The 18,519-nt window shown below is 41.3% G+C and overlaps 2 protein-coding genes across 8 annotated transcripts in view; one reads left to right on the top strand and one right to left on the bottom strand.

Annotated features, from left to right (window-relative positions):
- LOC105014887 (lysine-specific demethylase 2B) overlaps positions 1-11,475 on the bottom strand; it is a 32,459-nt gene extending 20,984 nt beyond the window's left edge. For 2 of the 5 annotated variants that reach the window (XM_010877553.3, XM_010877554.3), the window contains exons 1-10: positions 11,248-11,470; positions 9,036-9,180; positions 8,771-8,849; positions 8,560-8,606; positions 7,925-8,103; positions 7,728-7,834; positions 2,858-2,951; positions 2,206-2,359; positions 1,911-2,026; positions 86-212 (exon numbers count right to left, since the gene is read on the bottom strand). In XM_010877553.3, the coding sequence (XP_010875855.2) occupies positions 86-212; positions 1,911-2,026; positions 2,206-2,359; positions 2,858-2,951; positions 7,728-7,834; positions 7,925-8,103; positions 8,560-8,606; positions 8,771-8,849; positions 9,036-9,180; positions 11,248-11,280 (1,081 nt within the window). In that variant the 5' untranslated portion in view covers positions 11,281-11,470. Of the gene's footprint in view, positions 1-85; positions 213-1,910; positions 2,027-2,205; positions 2,360-2,857; positions 2,952-7,727; positions 7,835-7,924; positions 8,104-8,559; positions 8,607-8,770; positions 8,850-9,035; positions 9,181-11,247 lie in introns of all 5 variants that reach the window. The other 3 variants (XM_010877551.4, XM_010877552.3, XM_034296799.1) reach the window with 2 other exon arrangements.
- Positions 11,476-13,483: 2,008 nt separating this feature from the next.
- On the top strand, positions 13,484-18,304 carry orai1b (ORAI calcium release-activated calcium modulator 1b). 3 transcript variants are annotated; one of them, XM_010877558.4, is made up of 2 exons: positions 13,484-13,553; positions 17,025-18,304. In XM_010877558.4, exon 2 carries the CDS (start codon positions 17,031-17,033, stop codon positions 17,583-17,585), a length of 555 nt encoding a protein of 184 aa, XP_010875860.1. In that variant the 5' UTR covers positions 13,484-13,553; positions 17,025-17,030; the 3' UTR covers positions 17,586-18,304. The 3 variants fall into 3 exon arrangements, with proteins under 3 accessions (XP_010875860.1, XP_010875858.1, XP_010875859.1); XM_010877556.5 differs by lacking the exon at positions 13,484-13,553 and adding an exon at positions 15,623-16,809; XM_010877557.5 differs by lacking the exon at positions 13,484-13,553 and adding an exon at positions 16,718-16,888.
- The last annotated feature ends 215 nt before the right edge of the window (positions 18,305-18,519 follow it).

Here is an 18,519-nt window from a genome sequence, read left to right as displayed (position 1 = left end):
AATGATCTGCGTGAGAGGAAGTTTAAAACCAGTGTTTTGGACACACCCAAGGAATTGGTCCAACGGCTCCATTAGCTGGGCTTACCTATTTGCAGAGGCTCTCTGCGGAACTCCGGAGCAAGATGAGAGCGCTTGGTCAGACAGTGGACGTACCTCTCCAGGACATACCAGCACATCTCATGGTAGAACGGATAGCGGAACTTGGAATTAACCTGAAACAAGTTTAGACAAAAACATACACAATCTGAAAAAAGTGAACGCAAACAAAAAGGCAATAACGTTATGCATCGCCTCATTTAACAAGAGTTTTGTTTTTGTCGATTGACAATTTATTGGAATTTACTGAACAATTAAAGTCCAAAAACAACTTAACAAAGTCAAAGGTATGGTAACACAAACCCCAGACACACACTGGCAACCAGAGGCTCTACTCAAGCCCAAGCAATTCCACTGACACAGCAGCATCAAATTATTATCCTCCAAGTTACAAAACTATAGGGGCTCCCAGGTGGTCTATGGCATTTTTCCATTGTGCTCAACTGTCCACCAGTTTAAGTTGAAGATTTGATTGTGCTGCTGGCTGGGCTAGTAGTGTAATGCAGTGGAACATTCAGCAGGGATTTCCTGGTCTCATCGCGCTCTAGCGACTCTCTGTGGTGGGGTCAGGTGCCTGCAAAAGCTACCCAAGGTCGTCAGTAGATAGAACTCAAAAGCTACCCAAGGTTAACAGTCGGTAGTCCCCACACGCACATATCTGACCCATTTCATGACTGGACATGCAGTGTAAAAAAAAATCACATGGACTGGCCAAGGAGAAAGACATGCCCCAATCCTTATCTCTCCCTGCTGGATGCGCCATTGGATGTGATGAAATTGGAGAGAGAGAAAATTTTTGGGAAATTGGGATTGGGGAACATACTAAAATAAAAATGAAGAAAAAATAAATAAAAAGTTATTTTTATCTCACACAGATCAACACTTTTCGGAGATGATCTTTTCTTTTTAGCGCTCCATTTATGTCTCAAGGTGTAAAAATAGCACAACCACAACGAGCCAACCCCTGGAGACCATATCAAACTGCCTCTGTCTCGCACATGCCTCTTCTCCCGATGAAACAAAAATAGTACTGTTCTTTTCCTACCAGCCATCCATCATATCAGAGAAAGCTACATTTAGCCAAGCAGTCATATCAATTTCGAAGCGTGAACAACTCGCATATACATTGTTACAATAACTACTCTGATATTTTTATTGTAAAGAATATCTGAATAAGAAGGCTGAAAACATTTTGCGGCATCAATTTATTTAGGTCATATGCGGTACAAACACATGCATACAAAAAACCAAATCACCCCAATATTTGATCAACAATATAAGAAGCCCTTGGGAGTTTGGGTAAAAAGAAGAGATGAACCATCGAAGCTACATTGCTGGACCCCTTTCCCATGAAGTTGTTCAGTGTCTGGTTGCCTGCGTGCAAAACCAATTCCATGATTAATTTGAACCCTTGTAGAGCTGCACTCTGACTTAACAGACAAACCTGTCAGAGGCTGTATTTCCATGCCAATATGGATAGCATTTTAATAAAAGCAGGCATGTGGGCAGCTGGTGGCCAAACACCTCATTCTCATACGGTTCTTTCCAAAGAATACTAGCTTCTTTCATATTACATTCACCGGCCAGTTCAGATCTGTGAACGCCAGCGAAGTTGAGGCTCAGGAATGGACTAGTCAGCCCCTCACACTCATCGATGCAGAAAACGCGTGACCTTGACTTGTTTTTGCACAAATGAAGGCCGTTGCCCCATCCATCTTCAGTGCAGAGACAGTTTGGTTTCAGTAATGCTTTCACTAATGAAGGAGGTCAGAGGTGAAGCGTCAGTAATGCCACACCTGAAAGAGAGCGCCTACCTTAGTCCTGTTCTCTATCTCATAGATGGAGAGTTGCATGGGAATGTTAAAGCTGTGCAGAATGTTGCCTCCAAACACCAGCGTGTCCTCGGGGGTGTAGACGGCATGAATCCAGCCTGAAACGGGACAGGCAGCCGAACACGGTGAGAACTGGCTGACACTCGGAACAGGGCGCGCTCGGACAGAGGTCAAACACGTGGCTGGTTAAAGCAGCGCATGTACTCTATGACTTGTCAAGGCGGTATCAATGATTACACGACAGGGACACATCGGAACGAAATGCAAGGCAATTAACCGGAGGGGATGAAGAAGGTGTAGCCCTGTTTCAGCTCCACCCGCTGGCAGCCGTCCGCGCGGTCTCCCAGGAAGATGTCGCTCTGCTTGCCCGACAGGACCCAGTCCTCGTACAGGGCGAGGTTATAAGGCGTCGGCGGCACCAGCCAGAACACCTGCGGACGGGACAGGGAGGGAAAGGTCAGGGTGTGGCTCAGGTTGTCAAACACAAACAAGAGCAATGCGGTAGATTTGGAGGTAAGGCCGGGCATGCTGAGAAGTCAGCATGATTAGCAGATTGGCCCATGCTATCGTTTATCGTTCCTCCTCCGTCTTGAATTAGCACGACCGCCGCAGCATGGCTCAGTGGGATCCTTCAAAGGCTTGCATAGCGATAACATAACAACATGGAAATTCTGCAACCATCGCAGAGACAAACAGGGAATAGGTTCCTTAGCAGCTCCGCTGATATAAAGGGCCGGTTTCGCAGACAGATTAAGCTTAGTCTAGGACAAAAACAATTTGAACTAGATTTTTTTTTTTATCCTAGACCTGTCTTAATTTGTGTCTGCGAAACCGGCCCAGAGGGTTTGGGGTACCCAGCCTGAGGCGGATTGGATTGTCGTCGGGGAGCGGACAGCCTGCGAAAAACGAACGGGACGACGTGAACTTACCTTCCCTCCCTTGAAGACGTGATACCACACAGACGTGCCCCCGAAATCAATGTGGAAGTCGGTATAGCAGCCCTTCACACTCATCAAGCAGTACCTAGAGCGGAGGGGTGACAGGGACGCACGTTGAGACTCCGGGTCCGCATGGCAGCTCTGAACAACCTGAGGAACACGGGTCCCTACGCTGGGAACGGACGCACAGGTCAGGCCAGGGGCGGAGCTGAGCGGGCCTTGTCAAAGGAGAAGACGCACAGCAGGGCCACCGGGCTTAATCCCTCTCCTTCTGTTGTCACTCCAGGAACGAGTCCGTAATTGTACCGTTTCAACGCGTCAGCTGTGCGTGGTAACACTAAATATGGAAGCAATTTGGGCAAAAGAAGTCGGCGGTTTATTCCTCAGAAACCAGCTTTGAAAACAATTCGCATTGCCCACAATATCCCTGCTGAAATCAGCCACTCTACCACGTCTGCCACTACTCACTTTCCCCAAAAGAACAAATGTATCAATAACCACAAATTAGCTAATATAATGGCTCACAACTGGACTCCTTTCCTCTGAAATGAATGGCGTAATGATTAGGGTTCCATGGGATATAAATCATTCAGTAATTCAGTGAGATGTGACTGAGAAGGAACACAGATCTATTAATAGAATACTATCCAACCACTGACTCCAGGGCTCGAGAGAAGAAAGGGGGAGAGACTATCATTACGAGGCACATTCTTGTCAGAGCCACAGTTGTGACTTTTAGTTAGGTGGTTTGATGTGTTTGTTTGCTGCTGAACAATGGCCCATCTATTCTCCTGGTATCCAGCTCAGTTAGTCAGCTCTCCAGGTTTGTCAGATCCAAACCCTACATCAGGCAATATAATTGCTAGCTACAGGTCCATGGAACACACAGAGGGCTGGTTTCCATTGTGCTTGATTTCTTTTGTCCTACAGTAGGCTTAATCTGTATCCGCCAAACTGGCCCTGATTTATTGAACATTTCAAATGGAAATCCTTTTACTGTGGATATGACATGGTAGTAATTCTGTGCATCTGTTGCAGGACAAATAACTTCTGTTGGCAAAGGAAACCTGCCAGGCTGATCAACACAGGCAAATGTTCCTCCTATGATTTAGTCAGTCACAGAAGCTTATAAAATATTGACTGCTTCCCATCCCGTGAGACTGGCGGGGGGTTTGGCTAAAGGAGGTCTTCTGGGTCCTCTAATCTTCCTTGCTTTACTTGCCAGGGATGTTAACAGGAACGTGGATCTCAATCAAGTCCACGCCACTGGTAACATCAATACACCACAGCTGGCTCAAGCTGGAGGTGAAGCCTGAAAACATGACTTCTTTGTGCGTTCACTTCACAAGAAGACAAGGTCAGCATATACAAATGCTACAAACCTCCCACCCTGAAATATGCTGCTTCTGTTTGGCACAGTTCACTGATCCAGGTCAAGAAGAGAGCACAGAATTTAGTGTCAGCTTCATTAACTGTCCATTCACATACTGGCTACATAACAACAGGCAGGACCAGCCACAGCCAAAACCTATAAAGAATTCAAAAATCAAGGACAGAATGATATAAATGTAATCTATCCACTGCACATTAATTAAAAGTCATGTTCAGACTCTCTGGATGGATGGATTTATTTCAAATTGTATACATATTTTGTATGCTCACGGATTTCAGTTTGTATCAAATGCCATGTGAGTGTAATAAAATATATAACACAGTATGTTTGATTTTTGACTAGTTAAATAAACTTTCTATTGCAAGTTTCAGTTGTCCAGCCCCTGCTGGCCTTTGCTGTGTCATCCATCCAAGAGCAGTGAACCCCCTGAGAGGGCTACAGCCTGAGAGAAGGGATCCCAGGAGGACATAGGAGTGTGACCTTGACTGGGGCATTGTAAGATCAGAAAAGCGCATAGGGTGAAGAACACAAATACCCCGCGGTAGACCATTTAGAGACACATGACCATGCTGCACTGCCGGGCAGAATTCCCACTCTCCACTCCTTAAATCCCAAATACCTGCAAACACCTAAATACAAAGAAGCATATGGGGCTCTTAAGCGGTCCCTGATGTTTGTGACAGACATCTCCAGCCCTGTCTGCTGTCAGTAGTCCTAGACAGCCGGCCAATCCGCAGAACCTGTGAGACACTCAAATCACACACACGCACACACATTCCCATTCAATTGACTGCACAGTGGTTTTCCCAATGGACAGAGAGCGAGCAGACCCTGGGCTCAGCGCTCAAAAACACACTACAAGCTGAACGCCGCTCCCAATCAATCACACTAGCCCTTAAGCTAAGGAGGGGATCAATCAATCAGTCAAATGCCATGGTAGAGTAATCCCAGCAGCTTTTCCCAGTAAAAGACAGAGACCTACCCGATGGCTACTCCTCTCCCTCCCTCTCTCTCTCTCTCTCTCTCTCTCTCTCTGAGCCGAGTCGCTCAGGACCAGCCCCCCAATGCGCTGCTCACCAGCCGGTCACCAGAGATCTGCTCTGGCTTGAATTTTTCTGCCTATTCATCTACGGAGGACTCCACTCAGTAAAGGAAGAGAGTTAGAAACTGAGAGGAGAGAGAGAATGTTAGAGTGAGAGAAAGAGAGAGCAAGATAGAGTGGGAGTGAGAGAGAAGGAATGAAGGTGAAAGGAAAACCAATTGGCTGGAGAGTGCTGCCTATGTCCGAATGCTGGCAGCTGATTGGCTGAGGAGGATCCATGGAGTCAGGTCTCTACCCTGTGGAGAACCGCCCTCCACCATAAAAGAGCCCCGCTGCCTAGCAACCATCTAGAGCCACCAGAAGAAGTGAACCACAGAAGTGCACAGTAGGTGAAGACAGGGAGAGCTGAGGTACTTCAGAAAAAGTAATAGTAGGCTAATATTTCCTCCTGGTAAAAACTCTCCAACAATTATTTTTTTAAACAGAATTTGGCCTGTGGTCTAGTGCATTACTATTTTGTAACAGGTTAAAAAAACAAAAGAAACAGTATATTAAACATTTAACCAACTTTGACATTGCATTTATTTATATATACATATATATATATATATATACACACAGTATCTCACAAAAGTGAATACACCCCCCACATTTTTGTAAATATTTGAGTATATCTTTTCATGTGACAACACTGAAGAAATGACAATTTTCTACAATGTAATGTAAAGTGTTCAGCTTGTATAACAGTGTAAATTTGCTGTCCCCTCAAAATAACACACAGCCATTAATGTCTAAACCGCTGGCAACAAAAGTGAGTACACTCGCTCTTACACTACTTTATACTGGTCACTGGAAGTTCAACGTGGCACCTCATGGCAAAGAACTCTCTGATGATCTGAAAAAAAATATTTTTGCTCAACATAAAGATGGCCTAAGCTATAAGAAGATTGCCAAGACCCTGAAACTGAGCTGTAGCACAGTGGCCAAGATCATACAACAGTTTAACAGGACAGGTTCCACTCAGAACAGGCCTCGCCATGGTCGACCAAAGAAGTTGAGTGCACATACTCAGCGTCATATCCAGAGGTTGTCTTTGGGAAATAGACGTATGAGTGCTGCCAGTATTGCTGCAGAGGTTGAAGGGGTGGGGTGTCAGCCTGTCAGTGCTCAGACCACACGCCGCACACTGCATTAAATTGGTCTGCATGGCTGTTGTCCCAGGAGGAAGCCTCTTCTAAAGATGATGCACAAGAAAGCCGGCAAACAGTTCGCTGAAGACAAGCAGACTAAGGACATGGATTACTGGAACCATGTCCTGTGGTCTGATGAGACCAAGAAAAACGTATTTGGTTCAGATGGTGTCAAGCGTGTGTGGCGCCAACCAGGTGAGGAGTAAAAAGTCAAGTGTGTCTTGCCTACAGTCAAGCATGATGGTGGGAGTGTCAGGGTCTGGGGCTGCATAAGTGCTGCCGGCACTGGGGAGCTACAGTTCTTTGAGAGAACCATGAATGCCAACATGTACTGGGTCCTACTGAAGTAGAGCATGATCCCCTCCCTTCGGAGACTTGGCTGCAGGGCAGTATTCCAACATGATAACGACCCCAAATACACCTCCAAGACGACCACTTCCTTGCTAAAGAAGCTGAGGGTAACGGTGATGGACTGGCCAAGCATGTCTCCAGACCTAAACATTATTGAGCATCTGTGTGGCATCCTCAAACAGAAGTTGGAGGAGCGCAAGGTCTCTAACCTCCACTAGCTCTGTGATGTCATCATGGAGGAGTGGAAGAGGACTCCAGTGGCAACCTGTGAAGCTCTGGTGAACTCCATGCCCAAGAGGGTTAAGGAAGTGCTGGAAAATGATGGTGGCCACACAAAATATTGACACTTTGGGACCAATTTGGAAATTTCACTTAGGGTTGTACTCTCTTGGCTGTGTGTTGTCTTATTTTGAGGGGACATTTACATGGTTATACAAGCTGTACAATCACTACTTTACATTGCAGCAAAGTGTCATTCCTTCAGTGTTGATAAGATATACTCGAATATTTACAAAAATGTGAGGGGTGTACTCACTTTTGTGAGAATATATATAGAACATATATAATACGTGTGTGTGTGTGTGTGTGTATGTATATATATTGGTAATATACACATATACATACATATACACATATATACATACATATACACATATATACACATACATACAAACATACATCCCCAGAAAAATTAAGAGACCACTGCACCTTTTTCTTTCCTTTCCAAAAAAGTTGAAAAGGAACATTTTGAGAGAGGAATAGACACGTTCAATTTGCAGTGGTCTCTTAATTTTTCCTGGAGCTGTATATAGCAATAACAAATGCAATGCGATAAATTCCCATTCTGAAAGGAAAGTAATAACAAATTAAAGACAAATTACTCACTTCTGTACTTTGGGGTACTTCATTTCTGATATGACGTTAGTGGCTTCAGTTTGCCTTTGTTTTAGTTGTAGAGGCCACATGTTGTCCACCCAGTCCACTAAATCCACCTTGAAGAGAGTTGACAGCGGGAACTCACTATCAAATGCATCCTTAGTCATTACTAACACATGAAAGAAACACTGGTGGCGTCTCCTCACCACAGTGGGCCTCTTGATGAGGTTCTCCAGTTTGGTGTGGCTGAACTCCAAGCTGATAACGTTGAAGAGTTTGTCTCGTTCCTCCTCAGGCGTCTCATAGTAGCGGACAAACTGGGCCATACTCATCTCAGAGCCCTTCTGAGTGCTCACATCCATCACGTCGACAGCGCGGCGGCTACCTGCAAAACCCAGACCCAGGAGTGTTACGCTAACCCAGGTACAACTCTCCCAAGTTGAAAGCATGCTGTTTGTCACCTACACCACCAGGTGGGGTTGCTGAACCATGGCAGAGCCTACAGCACAAACTGGGCTGAACCCTCCCCTTGCGTAAGGTGAGTCGTTTTATGGGGTAATAAAGTTAAAATGTCATGGTCAAGCTGAAGTGTGCTTAGATTATAGATAAATATATTTCTATTTACTCGGTCGCAGTGAGTCATCACATTCTTGCATTACAGGCTGCAATACAGGCTTATGAAAATGTCCATCAACACATTTAGATAGAAGATAACAGCCTCACCGGTAGCATCACTTTTTTTATAGATCGGCACTATGGTCTAGACTAAAGTAGTCTAAGGGCAGTACTGATGCAGTAACAATAATAGTACCATTCTTACTGTTATTTAAATGAGACTTACCAACCAAACCTTTTATCTCACTGACGGTAAACTCTGGGTCTGGCATTCTGTTCATCATAAAGAATACAGTCAAAATAAGCATATTATCTTTAAACCATTCCATGCAGCCTAATATTTACCCAAGGCAAACAAGAGCATATAACAGCAACACAGGATTGTATTGTTCATGTCATAATTTCTTTTTTATTATCATATTTTACCCATGTCTCACCTGATGCCTAGGCCATCTTTGTTTTTGAAAATAAGAGGCGTCTGAAGTGCCTCTCTCTGAACATACTCATAAGTGAAATCTAGGAGAGAAAAACAGGATGTAGGTGTTCAGCATGTATCCCCAGGTAGATAGTGTGACCTATAAATCAATGGAAATTGTTTCTTTCTCGTGTATGAATTCTTTAAAATAAAAGAATGTGTGTTCAGCAATGACCCTGGAGGGCAGTGAGTGTGTGTGAAAATAATAATGAAACACATTTTTGTACCTTTGCCATCCATCATCTGAACGAAATGTGTGTTGTAGGAATCGCTAGCAAGTTTCTCCTCCAGATTGAAACCCCTGACATTTGCAATTTCTTCAACATCAGAGGAGTCCTCATTTTCGTCATACATTGTCCGGCAGATGGAGCGCTGGTGGAATGCATTATTTCATATAAATGTATCTGTCAAGATACTGCTCATCTTATTATATATTTATTACATAACTGAACATGCAAGCATAGCTTTAAATAAGAAAAGACTCGGCCAATGTGTTATGCTACATTCATAACCAAGTGGGAGTAGGGAATTTACCAGTTGTGAAATTGTATTTGCATGCTTTGAACTCATTGAGAAACACAGCAACAGTCATTTGTAATGTCATTTTTTTTTAAAACACCATCATGCATGTAAACCAGTTATGGTGATGAAAGACAATCATGATAGATTGCTTTCCATAAATAATGTTGTTTCATTTAAACAGAGAGAAGAGGCAAAACAAGGTTTACTCAGCCCAAACTCTAGACCATAGATCAAGATAAAGATTAATTGCTACAGTATTTTGATATGTTTGGCTTTTGAGATCAAAGAGGTTCATTCATGCTTAAGTTGTTGTAAGTGTACTGATGTGTGCTCTAAGTGACATCCCAACAAATTTAAGAATTAAACACTATATTGGAGTTGTCCCTGTTGAAATGCATATTTATTAGGCTAACAAAGTTTCTCACTCTCCACTGAATACAGGTGGTTGACATCAAAACCAACTCAACGAATATTCAAAAAGTGTTTATTTAATGAGATGCATCCACCAATCCTAAAAGAGGAACAAGAGGTAGCTAGATGGCTGTGGTTCTACTCAATGGACAACAAATCAGACATACAATCTCTCCCTAAAATAAAATGTTACACACTATCTAACACACCCTCCAGTGTTTCACACACTTTCTTAAACTAACGCAAAACATACACACGTTCACCCATACACATAGAAACACCCAATCAACACTGTAATTTAATGAACATTGTGAGCAGTGCTCACTTCCAATTCTTTTCAATTTTATATCCAGTTCACTTCCTTTTGTATTGGGAATTGAATTGTATTGTAAACGTTTAATGTACTTTGTGTGGCCTTCTCGTTCTTCTTTATATTTGATTGCTTTATTTAACATTAGCCATTGTTTAGGAGCAGGGACACAAGCATCTCAATACACCTGCAACAACATCTGCAATAATGCTTATGGAATCAATAAACTTTAAGACTTCACAAATATGGATAGGGCAGAGACACAAGCATCTGTTCGTTATATCAAGTATCTACGATTTAACCATAGTCCATTTTCTTCTCCATAATTGACTCAACCTTGAGCTCAGACTTAAAGGTAAATAACCTCATGATTTAACATAATTTAATGGATGTTTGAAACAACTGGGACTTTGGACAACCCAGATCTCTAACTTTAGTACTTTAAAGACAACTAGGAATTGAGGGAAACAAGTTCAGACTGGTAAAAAAAAGAAAAAAAAAGAAAAAAAAAGAAGTCTAATCCAATTCGGAATTTTCATTTGAAAAGTCAGAGATCATCCTAAAGTAGTGACTTTCTAAAGTTAAGAAGACAGACGTTTTTTCAATGTTTCCAGTTGTCGAAACACAATAATTTAAAGGCTGGTAATAGTAATTACAAATTGGAAAAGTTTTTTTTCCCCTGGTGTGGTAAATTCCCACTTAGTTACAAACGCACCATTAGCTGTGTGGGCTCTAGAGAGATCACAATAAAACAGTGGTGCACGTGGCTAGGCTAAACATCTGAATTTGTGATTGAAGATGGCCTTCGTCTGCAAACACATTTACAGATGATCAAGTACTTAATAACATCAATAAATTGCTGATAGCATGTTCAGGATAAACACTGACGTAATGTGCTAAGATCCCAAAAAAAAATAACAACGTTTAGGCAGTTGTACTAGTAGCAACAACGTTGCGTAGAGTGTGGGCTTGTGAAATCATAATAGCTAGCTATTTGTGAAATAAGTAAATCGCATCTAACTAACTACATGAGGCTGGCGTTCGTCAACATTTAAACGAAAGACTTGACATCATGTCTTCAGATTAAATAAATCCTTGCTAGCTACTGATAGCCTTTCTTATCGTTAGCTAGCTAGTCCAGTTAAAAGCTAGGCTAGCTACAGTAGCTGGCTATAAAATAGGGGAATGCTACACACCAGCTTGCGTCCAGATTCTGCACCCGCTTCCATGATCTGAGCCCTTGCCTAATGTATCCGTTTAGCCCTTCATTTTAAGAAAAAAAATAAGTATCACATTTAAAGTAATTAGCCAGCTATCACTTTGCGTTCCGACATTAAAACTAAGTGGGAACCATATTTGTTGTGTGCTGGATTACGTCAACGATAGAATCAAAACATTGTTGGACAACGTCATGCGTCATCTGGGTGATTCCTGAAAATAGCTTCTTATTCTCCAGGTCAACAATGAAAATAGTTCAAAATGTTTACTTTTACTTTTCTTCCTCAGCAAATTCCACTGTTTGTCGCAGATCTGCAATTGAATGCAAGGCATAAACACGTAGGCATCCATGCAAATGATATTTCTGATATCATTAATTCCCATTATTTATTTTAATCAATGTTGGGATTCGATTAATCTGGTCCTATATGGAAACAGCGAGGAGTAATAGCTACTCATCTCAAACGCATTATGCATTCAATTCCATAAAATGTGTTTTAAACTAGTTATCACTAGGAATGCTGATAAATAAATCACTTTTCCATGTGAAAACAGAGTACTCATTACCACACGTGCTAATTACGTCACTTTTGTTTTGAGCCCTAAACTGGAAATGGAAGAAAAGGCTCATACCACAAACTGCTTTCAGACTGCAAAACACGCCCATCCCTAACCCACGAACCGTACAATTATTTACAACCGTCCGCTGTCCTTCCAATATTGTGCTGTTTAAAACTGTCGCTGTCCCTCAAATACAGTTAAAGCAAGTAGTACGTTTGGTGCGAATTTTCCAACCTATATTTTTAGTGTCCTTGCATGGTGCATAAGTTTAAAAAAACGACATTATGGAAAATATAGGCAGTGTTTATTGTTGATTTTGTAATGACTTCTTGGTAATCTGGAGTGCAGCCGAGTGCAGCCAAGTGCAGCCTGGTGGAGCGAATTTGAGGCAGTCTTTCCGAGTCTTTCAAGTCGTCGCTGGCCGCGTTCCACCAGAAAATAATTTGTGATGTCGTTGACTAACTTTTAAATACATCTTCAATTTCATGTTTTGGTTGATTGAACGGACATTAAGTTGCAAAGGAACATGGCGTTTGCTTTGCAGTTTTGCGTATTTGTCAAGATGAGATAACATTACATTTGTTTTGTCGAGATTATGAGATCCTTATTTTATGATCACGATATAACATAGGGTGGCTAAGGGTTAACCGCCTCCCTGGGTTAAAACCCTGGCGTTTGACTAAGTTGCAATAAAATAATATGCAATGCCTTGCAAATGTTCAGAACCCTAGACCAATTATATCTCATTAGTGAATAAAAAATTGTAGGCTACATGTCCTGTTTGATAGTATATTTTGAAACATGGAAAATCAATTATTGTAAAGTGACACTGGTTTTATATTTATGATAGTAATTTTTGTATAATAGTCAACCCGACACATTAATATTCGGTGGAGCCACCTTTTAGCTGCAATAACAAATTATAGAATTTGGGGGTTTGTACCAGCTTTGCGCACACAATAATTTTGGCACATTCTTCTCAGCAGATGTTCTCCATGTTGTTCGGGTTTGTTGAACGATGCTTCGAGAATGCCGTTTTCAAATAATGCCACAAACATATTATGACTGAGAACAGGAGTTTGACTCGACCACTGTCACTCGGATACTGCTTTTCCCTTTTGCTTGGCGTCATTGTCCGGCTGATCGTACTGTATGCTGTTTCAACCATTGTGTTTTGTAGGATGTTACGTGGACAAATTAGTCAAAATGTGAACTTTTTGGAAAGCATGAGTTCCATTATGCCTGGCAAAAACCAATCGTGTATTGTACATTAAATGCACCAAACCAACAGACATGCAATGTTGGTAGTGGGATGGTTTTATTCTTTCAGAACCTGGACAAGTATCCGCCTAAAAATACCTAAATGAAAGACCAATGAAATATCAACGAATGATCCATCCATTGTAGGGTGACCAGACGTCCCCGTTTTGGTGGCATTTCCCCGGCTCGAGCTGTCCCCGGTTATAGTCCCGTTTATAACTGTGAGTTAAAAACAGACCGCTGAGTGAAATAACTTTTTACGTGGTAAAGACCTGGCAGTAGAGTGTATCGTTTGACGTCTCAGTCGCGTCGTGCTTGTTTTGGCCAACAGAGGGGGCTGCTCGCTATAGCAGCTTCATTCACTCTTCTACTTCTTGCTTGCGCTTGTTGTAGAGAAAACTGCTGTGGGAATCTCGGCTGGAAGCTAGCAAGTGTCCAGTGAATCCACAACATCACCACAACCGTAAGTTTCAATTGTTTGAGATACTAGCTAGTGATGTTATACTGTCACAATGTATTATTTAGATAGATGATCTGCTCTATAAGGTTTCAAATAGGAGCGAGGTAAATTTAGTTTTATAATGGACCGTCAAAACCAACTAATTTAGGACAACAAAAAGTATGGGTTTTTGATCAGGTGAAGTTGAGCTACAATCCACACTTTTCAATGTATCAATCAATAATTTTTGTATTTTTTTGTTTTTCCAAAATTGTCATTTTTTATAAAGATATAAAAATTCAATAGTGTCTACAAAAAGTGTGCCATGACAACAAAAGTGGTATATTGTGACTCGAGGGAGGATGGGCTACAATCTATGGCTTTTAGTTTTTTGAAATATTGTAGCACATTTTTGAGATTGCTTAGAATACAATATTTTTCTTTTCATTTAAAAGTTGTACTATATGCCAGTACAGAAGTGTAGCTCTTTTGATTGTGCTGAAAAGTGATTAGTAAAACATGAAACGTAACTGTGAAATTAGATCTGTGAACGTACAAACACCCTTTTAGGACTTTTTCTCCATTTATTTGTTTATGAATAATTTTTCTACGTACAAACGTTTGTCAGTAATCTGGCATCTGCAAAGATATGACCCGAACATAGCTCTTCGAAACTGTAAAGCTAGCAACAATAAGTTGGACCGCTAGCCCTTTGCTCTACCATATCATTGCAATTCCTGATTTAATGTTCAAGATAGAAGTCCATAGCTGGTTTCTAAAACTGCATAAAGATATTACACCAGTAGGCTATCATGCGTTTAGGCATTAAGTAAAATGCTTGTGTGTGAAAATGAAAAGGACACAGACTTGCCTTGCATAGAATATCCGTCTGAGCTGCAAAATAGTGATTTAGGTCAAGATATCACTTTAAATATTACAGTCTGGCATGTGCTATTTAATAGCTGTGTTTTGTCCATTTTTACAATGGCTGTATGTGGCCTGAAACTTCTGAAGTGATTTGTTTTAGTTAATACAGAATTTTCACAAGTTCTCATATTAAAGCAACAACCCAGGGGGAGAAAACAAAAACCCATAAAGCAATGCTGTTTGAGTATTTGAGGCCACAACAAGTGTGTAGGCCTACACAATAATACAATATACGTTTCAGTTATTTTTTTATTACACATGAAACTTACAAATGAAGAACAATTACATACATGAAAATCAGATCAGTTTTCACTACGCATGCATGAAGAGAGAAGAGACTTTTAAATTGAAATCTTGCAGGATACCTATTTCCGGTTTCCCTGATTTCCTGTGGTTCATACTGCTTGTTATATTAGCACTTGTTCCAGAAAGTTTCAGTTACTTATTTGGGAGGATGAGATGAAACTACCAGAACTCCAGACTGTGATGTTGTAATTTAGAATTGTAAAACTAGATTAGTACGAGCAAAAAATATTAGTTAGTCATCGTAACAGGGTGTTTGTATGTTTACAGAATAAATTTCACGCTTACATTTCATGTTTTACGTATTACTTTTTTTATGATCATACCAATTTACGTGTGAATTTTCTTACAATCCTAACAATATGTACACTTAACCTTTTGGCAGATATCTAACTCCATACTGACTTACACAACCTTATGGTATATCTGTAAATGGACAGTGAACAAGATGAATATCCAACCTTCTAAAAAGGTTATCCTCAAATTGCACTGTGATGTCTGCCACCTGTTTTTTGCTCTGGTCACCTACAGTGATTACTGCTAGAGCTTCCTACAGTTTTACAGGTCGTGTTTGAAAGGCTCTACTGCAGGCGAATGCAGTATGACTTATCTACAAATTACCTTGCATAAACAATCAAATTCAGTATTTTGTTTGGTCTGTCAGCTACAATTTTCCCATGATACATAGCAGTTTTGATTCTCTGGAACACAGCCTCCACAGTGCCTTAAGAGGATCAGAGCAATGTATCATGCAATGTATCATGGGTAAATTGTAACTGTGACTGGTCTACAAATAATAATGAGTTATTTATGATTGCAAAGGGATGTGTAGATCTAGTCCGCAGTAACCTTGATCCTCTCGAACACCGACTAAGTCCTCAGTGGCTGCCAAATGGGGTACTTTCATTCAGATTTGGGATATTTTTAGTGACAGTGTGAGCGGAAAAATGGCATTGGTGGCTTGATTTATAGATTTCATTGTGTAGCAAAAATAGAATTTTGACGTTTTTTAGTGGAGTTGGTGACTGTGCCATATACTGTCAATAAAATCTGGCAACCCTGTAAGTATTTGGCCTTGGTGTAATCAGAGGTTAAACTTGTCTACTGTGGACTAACTCATTTTATACAAATTTGATGAGTCAAGATAACAGTGCAAAATGAATTTTAGATGTAGGTTATCTCCCAACAGGTCTTCGTACCGTTTTCTGGTTAGGTTGAGGCACATTATAAAATAGGTGGGGTTTATCAGGTTGTGTCAAACGACGCCAGTCGACGACCCCAACGCGATCGAAGCGAGTTTTTTTTACCTAGAGCCGCAACATCGCGGTACTTCCGGGAATGCTTGCAATGTTGACTTGGCAGACCAGACCGGATTTTTACCATTACTGTTAGCTGATTATTTCCTTGAAATTTAAACGCAAAACCTAGATTGAAGAACATATCTTATGTAGCTGAAACCGTCAAACTATTACCCCGTAAATAGCCTAACGTTTCATTTTCATTAAAAGCACGTTTGTGTCTTTAGGATGTCTTTGATGAAACGAACTGCAAATGCGCAGTTCGACGCAACTTCACCATTAGTCAATGACGTCTTTCTGCGCATGAGCTAGTTTAACTTACGCCGCCATGAGTTTTATCGGGAAGAAGCGATTTTTGCGTATCTTCGTGCTAACCATCTTTGGTTGGGTGCTCAGTTCGGGCGGTGCGGAAAAGTATAAGTAACAAAGGAAGAGTTAATCATGTACGCTTTCAGTCGTTTACTGTAATTATTAAACGTCAACATTTAATAGTACCAAGGATACTCGATGGTTCCTAAATCAATTTATATAGTACTCAACAGCGAATATACCTACATCAATTTCTTTGGAGACCGATTGTTGAACAGCCACACACGAATCAAGCGATAAAACGACGAGTCTTCAATTTCTGCGGCACAATGAGTCTGAACGAACATTCATTACAAGCACTGTCGTGGAGGAAGCTTTACTTGAGTCGAGCAAAACTGAAGGCTTCCAGTCGCACGTCTGCCCTACTATCGGGGTTTGCTATGGTAAGGAATATACTCGCCCAAGTCCGATGCATTGCAGTAGAGAAGCAATTCTTTGATCCAGGGGTGAGCAACCTTGTAGGTGCGTTGAATTTATTTAGTTACTAAGCTGAACATTCATCAGTAGGTGGGAATTCTGTAAGCAACCCCCTCTCCAAAGTGGAAATGTTTTATTGATACTACTGTCATAATATTGTCAACTCCTTTTTCTTCTGTAGGTAGCAATGGTGGAGGTGCAGTTGGACACAAATTATCCTTACCCACCTGGTCTCCTAATTGCCTTCAGCGCCTGCACAACTGTCTTGGTGGCCGTTCACCTCTTTGCTCTGATGGTTAGTACCTGCATCCTGCCTAACATCGAAGCAGTCAGCAATGTTCACAACCTCAACTCCGTGAAGGAGTCTCCACATGAGAGAATGCACCACCACATAGAGCTGGCCTGGGCCTTCTCTACAGTCATTGGCACCCTGCTGTTCCTAGCTGAGGTGGTACTGCTCTGCTGGGTCAAATTCCTTCCCATTAGGCCTAAGAACCACAACTCCAACAATGGGACTATCTCTGCAGGTGTCGCTGCTGCCATAACCTCCACCTCCATCATGGTGCCATTTGGCCTGATATTTATTGTCTTCGCTGTACATTTCTACCGTTCCCTTGTAAGCCACAAGACAGACAGGCAGTTCCAGGAGCTGGAGGAGCTGTCCAACCTTACCAGGCTACAGAATGAGCTGGATGGGAGAGGGGAGTCTCTAATGCAATCCCCCAGTTCTCATTTCCCATAAAAGACTGTACACTCTCAGGCAATGTCTCTTTTAAGCCAATGAGGTAGTCCTATTAATCTGGCCCGGGTAAACCAGTCACTCCTGTCATGAATGCAAGGGATGAGGTACGGCATACTCAAACCAAACAGTAATCGGCACTGCTCTGTTAACATTTAATGTTTTAATTCTTAAACTAGTTTTCACTGGTATTGTGGAGTAAGTATTCATCAAAAGCAATCACTTCAACATGTTAAAACACAGAATCCTATTAATTTCTCCACATGCTGATTACGTCCCTTTTGTTTGCCAGTGTCACTTGTTTGACAAAACGAGGTGACAAACGTCAAGCATCCCAGTTCTCAAACTAATGTAATCAACTTTCAGCTGGTTAAAAAGGCTTGCAACGGACACCTGGGCCCGATAAAAGAACTATCTCAGGACTTGGTTGACATTTGTATTAAACCGTATACATAATCTGTTCAACACATCCTGTGCTACAGTTTTCAGCTGTTTCACATTTCTAAAAGGTTTTTAATTGATTTTTGAAGGAAGGAATTCGGTCAGTGTTAAATTAAACTGTGAAACTATTCCAGTAAACGCATGTACATGTTTTCAAAGGAATATAATGGCATGTAACCAGCACTTTGAGCATTGAGAACATTGTTACTCCATTCACCTTGAAGGTAATGGAAGGATGGGGAGTAAAAAGGACACTGTCTGTATTGTGACAACCTGACTTCCCTTGTTTCCTTCTATGAGCACCCCTGAATGTTAGTTCTTTATTCCACCAGATTTAGATTTTTCAATTTTAGTTAAATGTAATAAGCCTGCTTAAGTTATTTTTAGCCTAGTGTTTTGGCCAAAATTATACAGTATAAACTCTACAAAATAAGAATTTACGTAATGGTAAACTGTGGTATTGAAATAAATATTTTGTACCATAACTATTTGTTCT

The sequence above is a fragment of the Esox lucius genome, chromosome 14, assembly GCF_011004845.1.
Source record: "Esox lucius isolate fEsoLuc1 chromosome 14, fEsoLuc1.pri, whole genome shotgun sequence".
NCBI lineage: Eukaryota > Metazoa > Chordata > Actinopteri > Esociformes > Esocidae > Esox > Esox lucius.
Note: the sequence above shows the minus strand (reverse complement) of the source record. Positions and strands in the feature narration are given on the sequence as shown.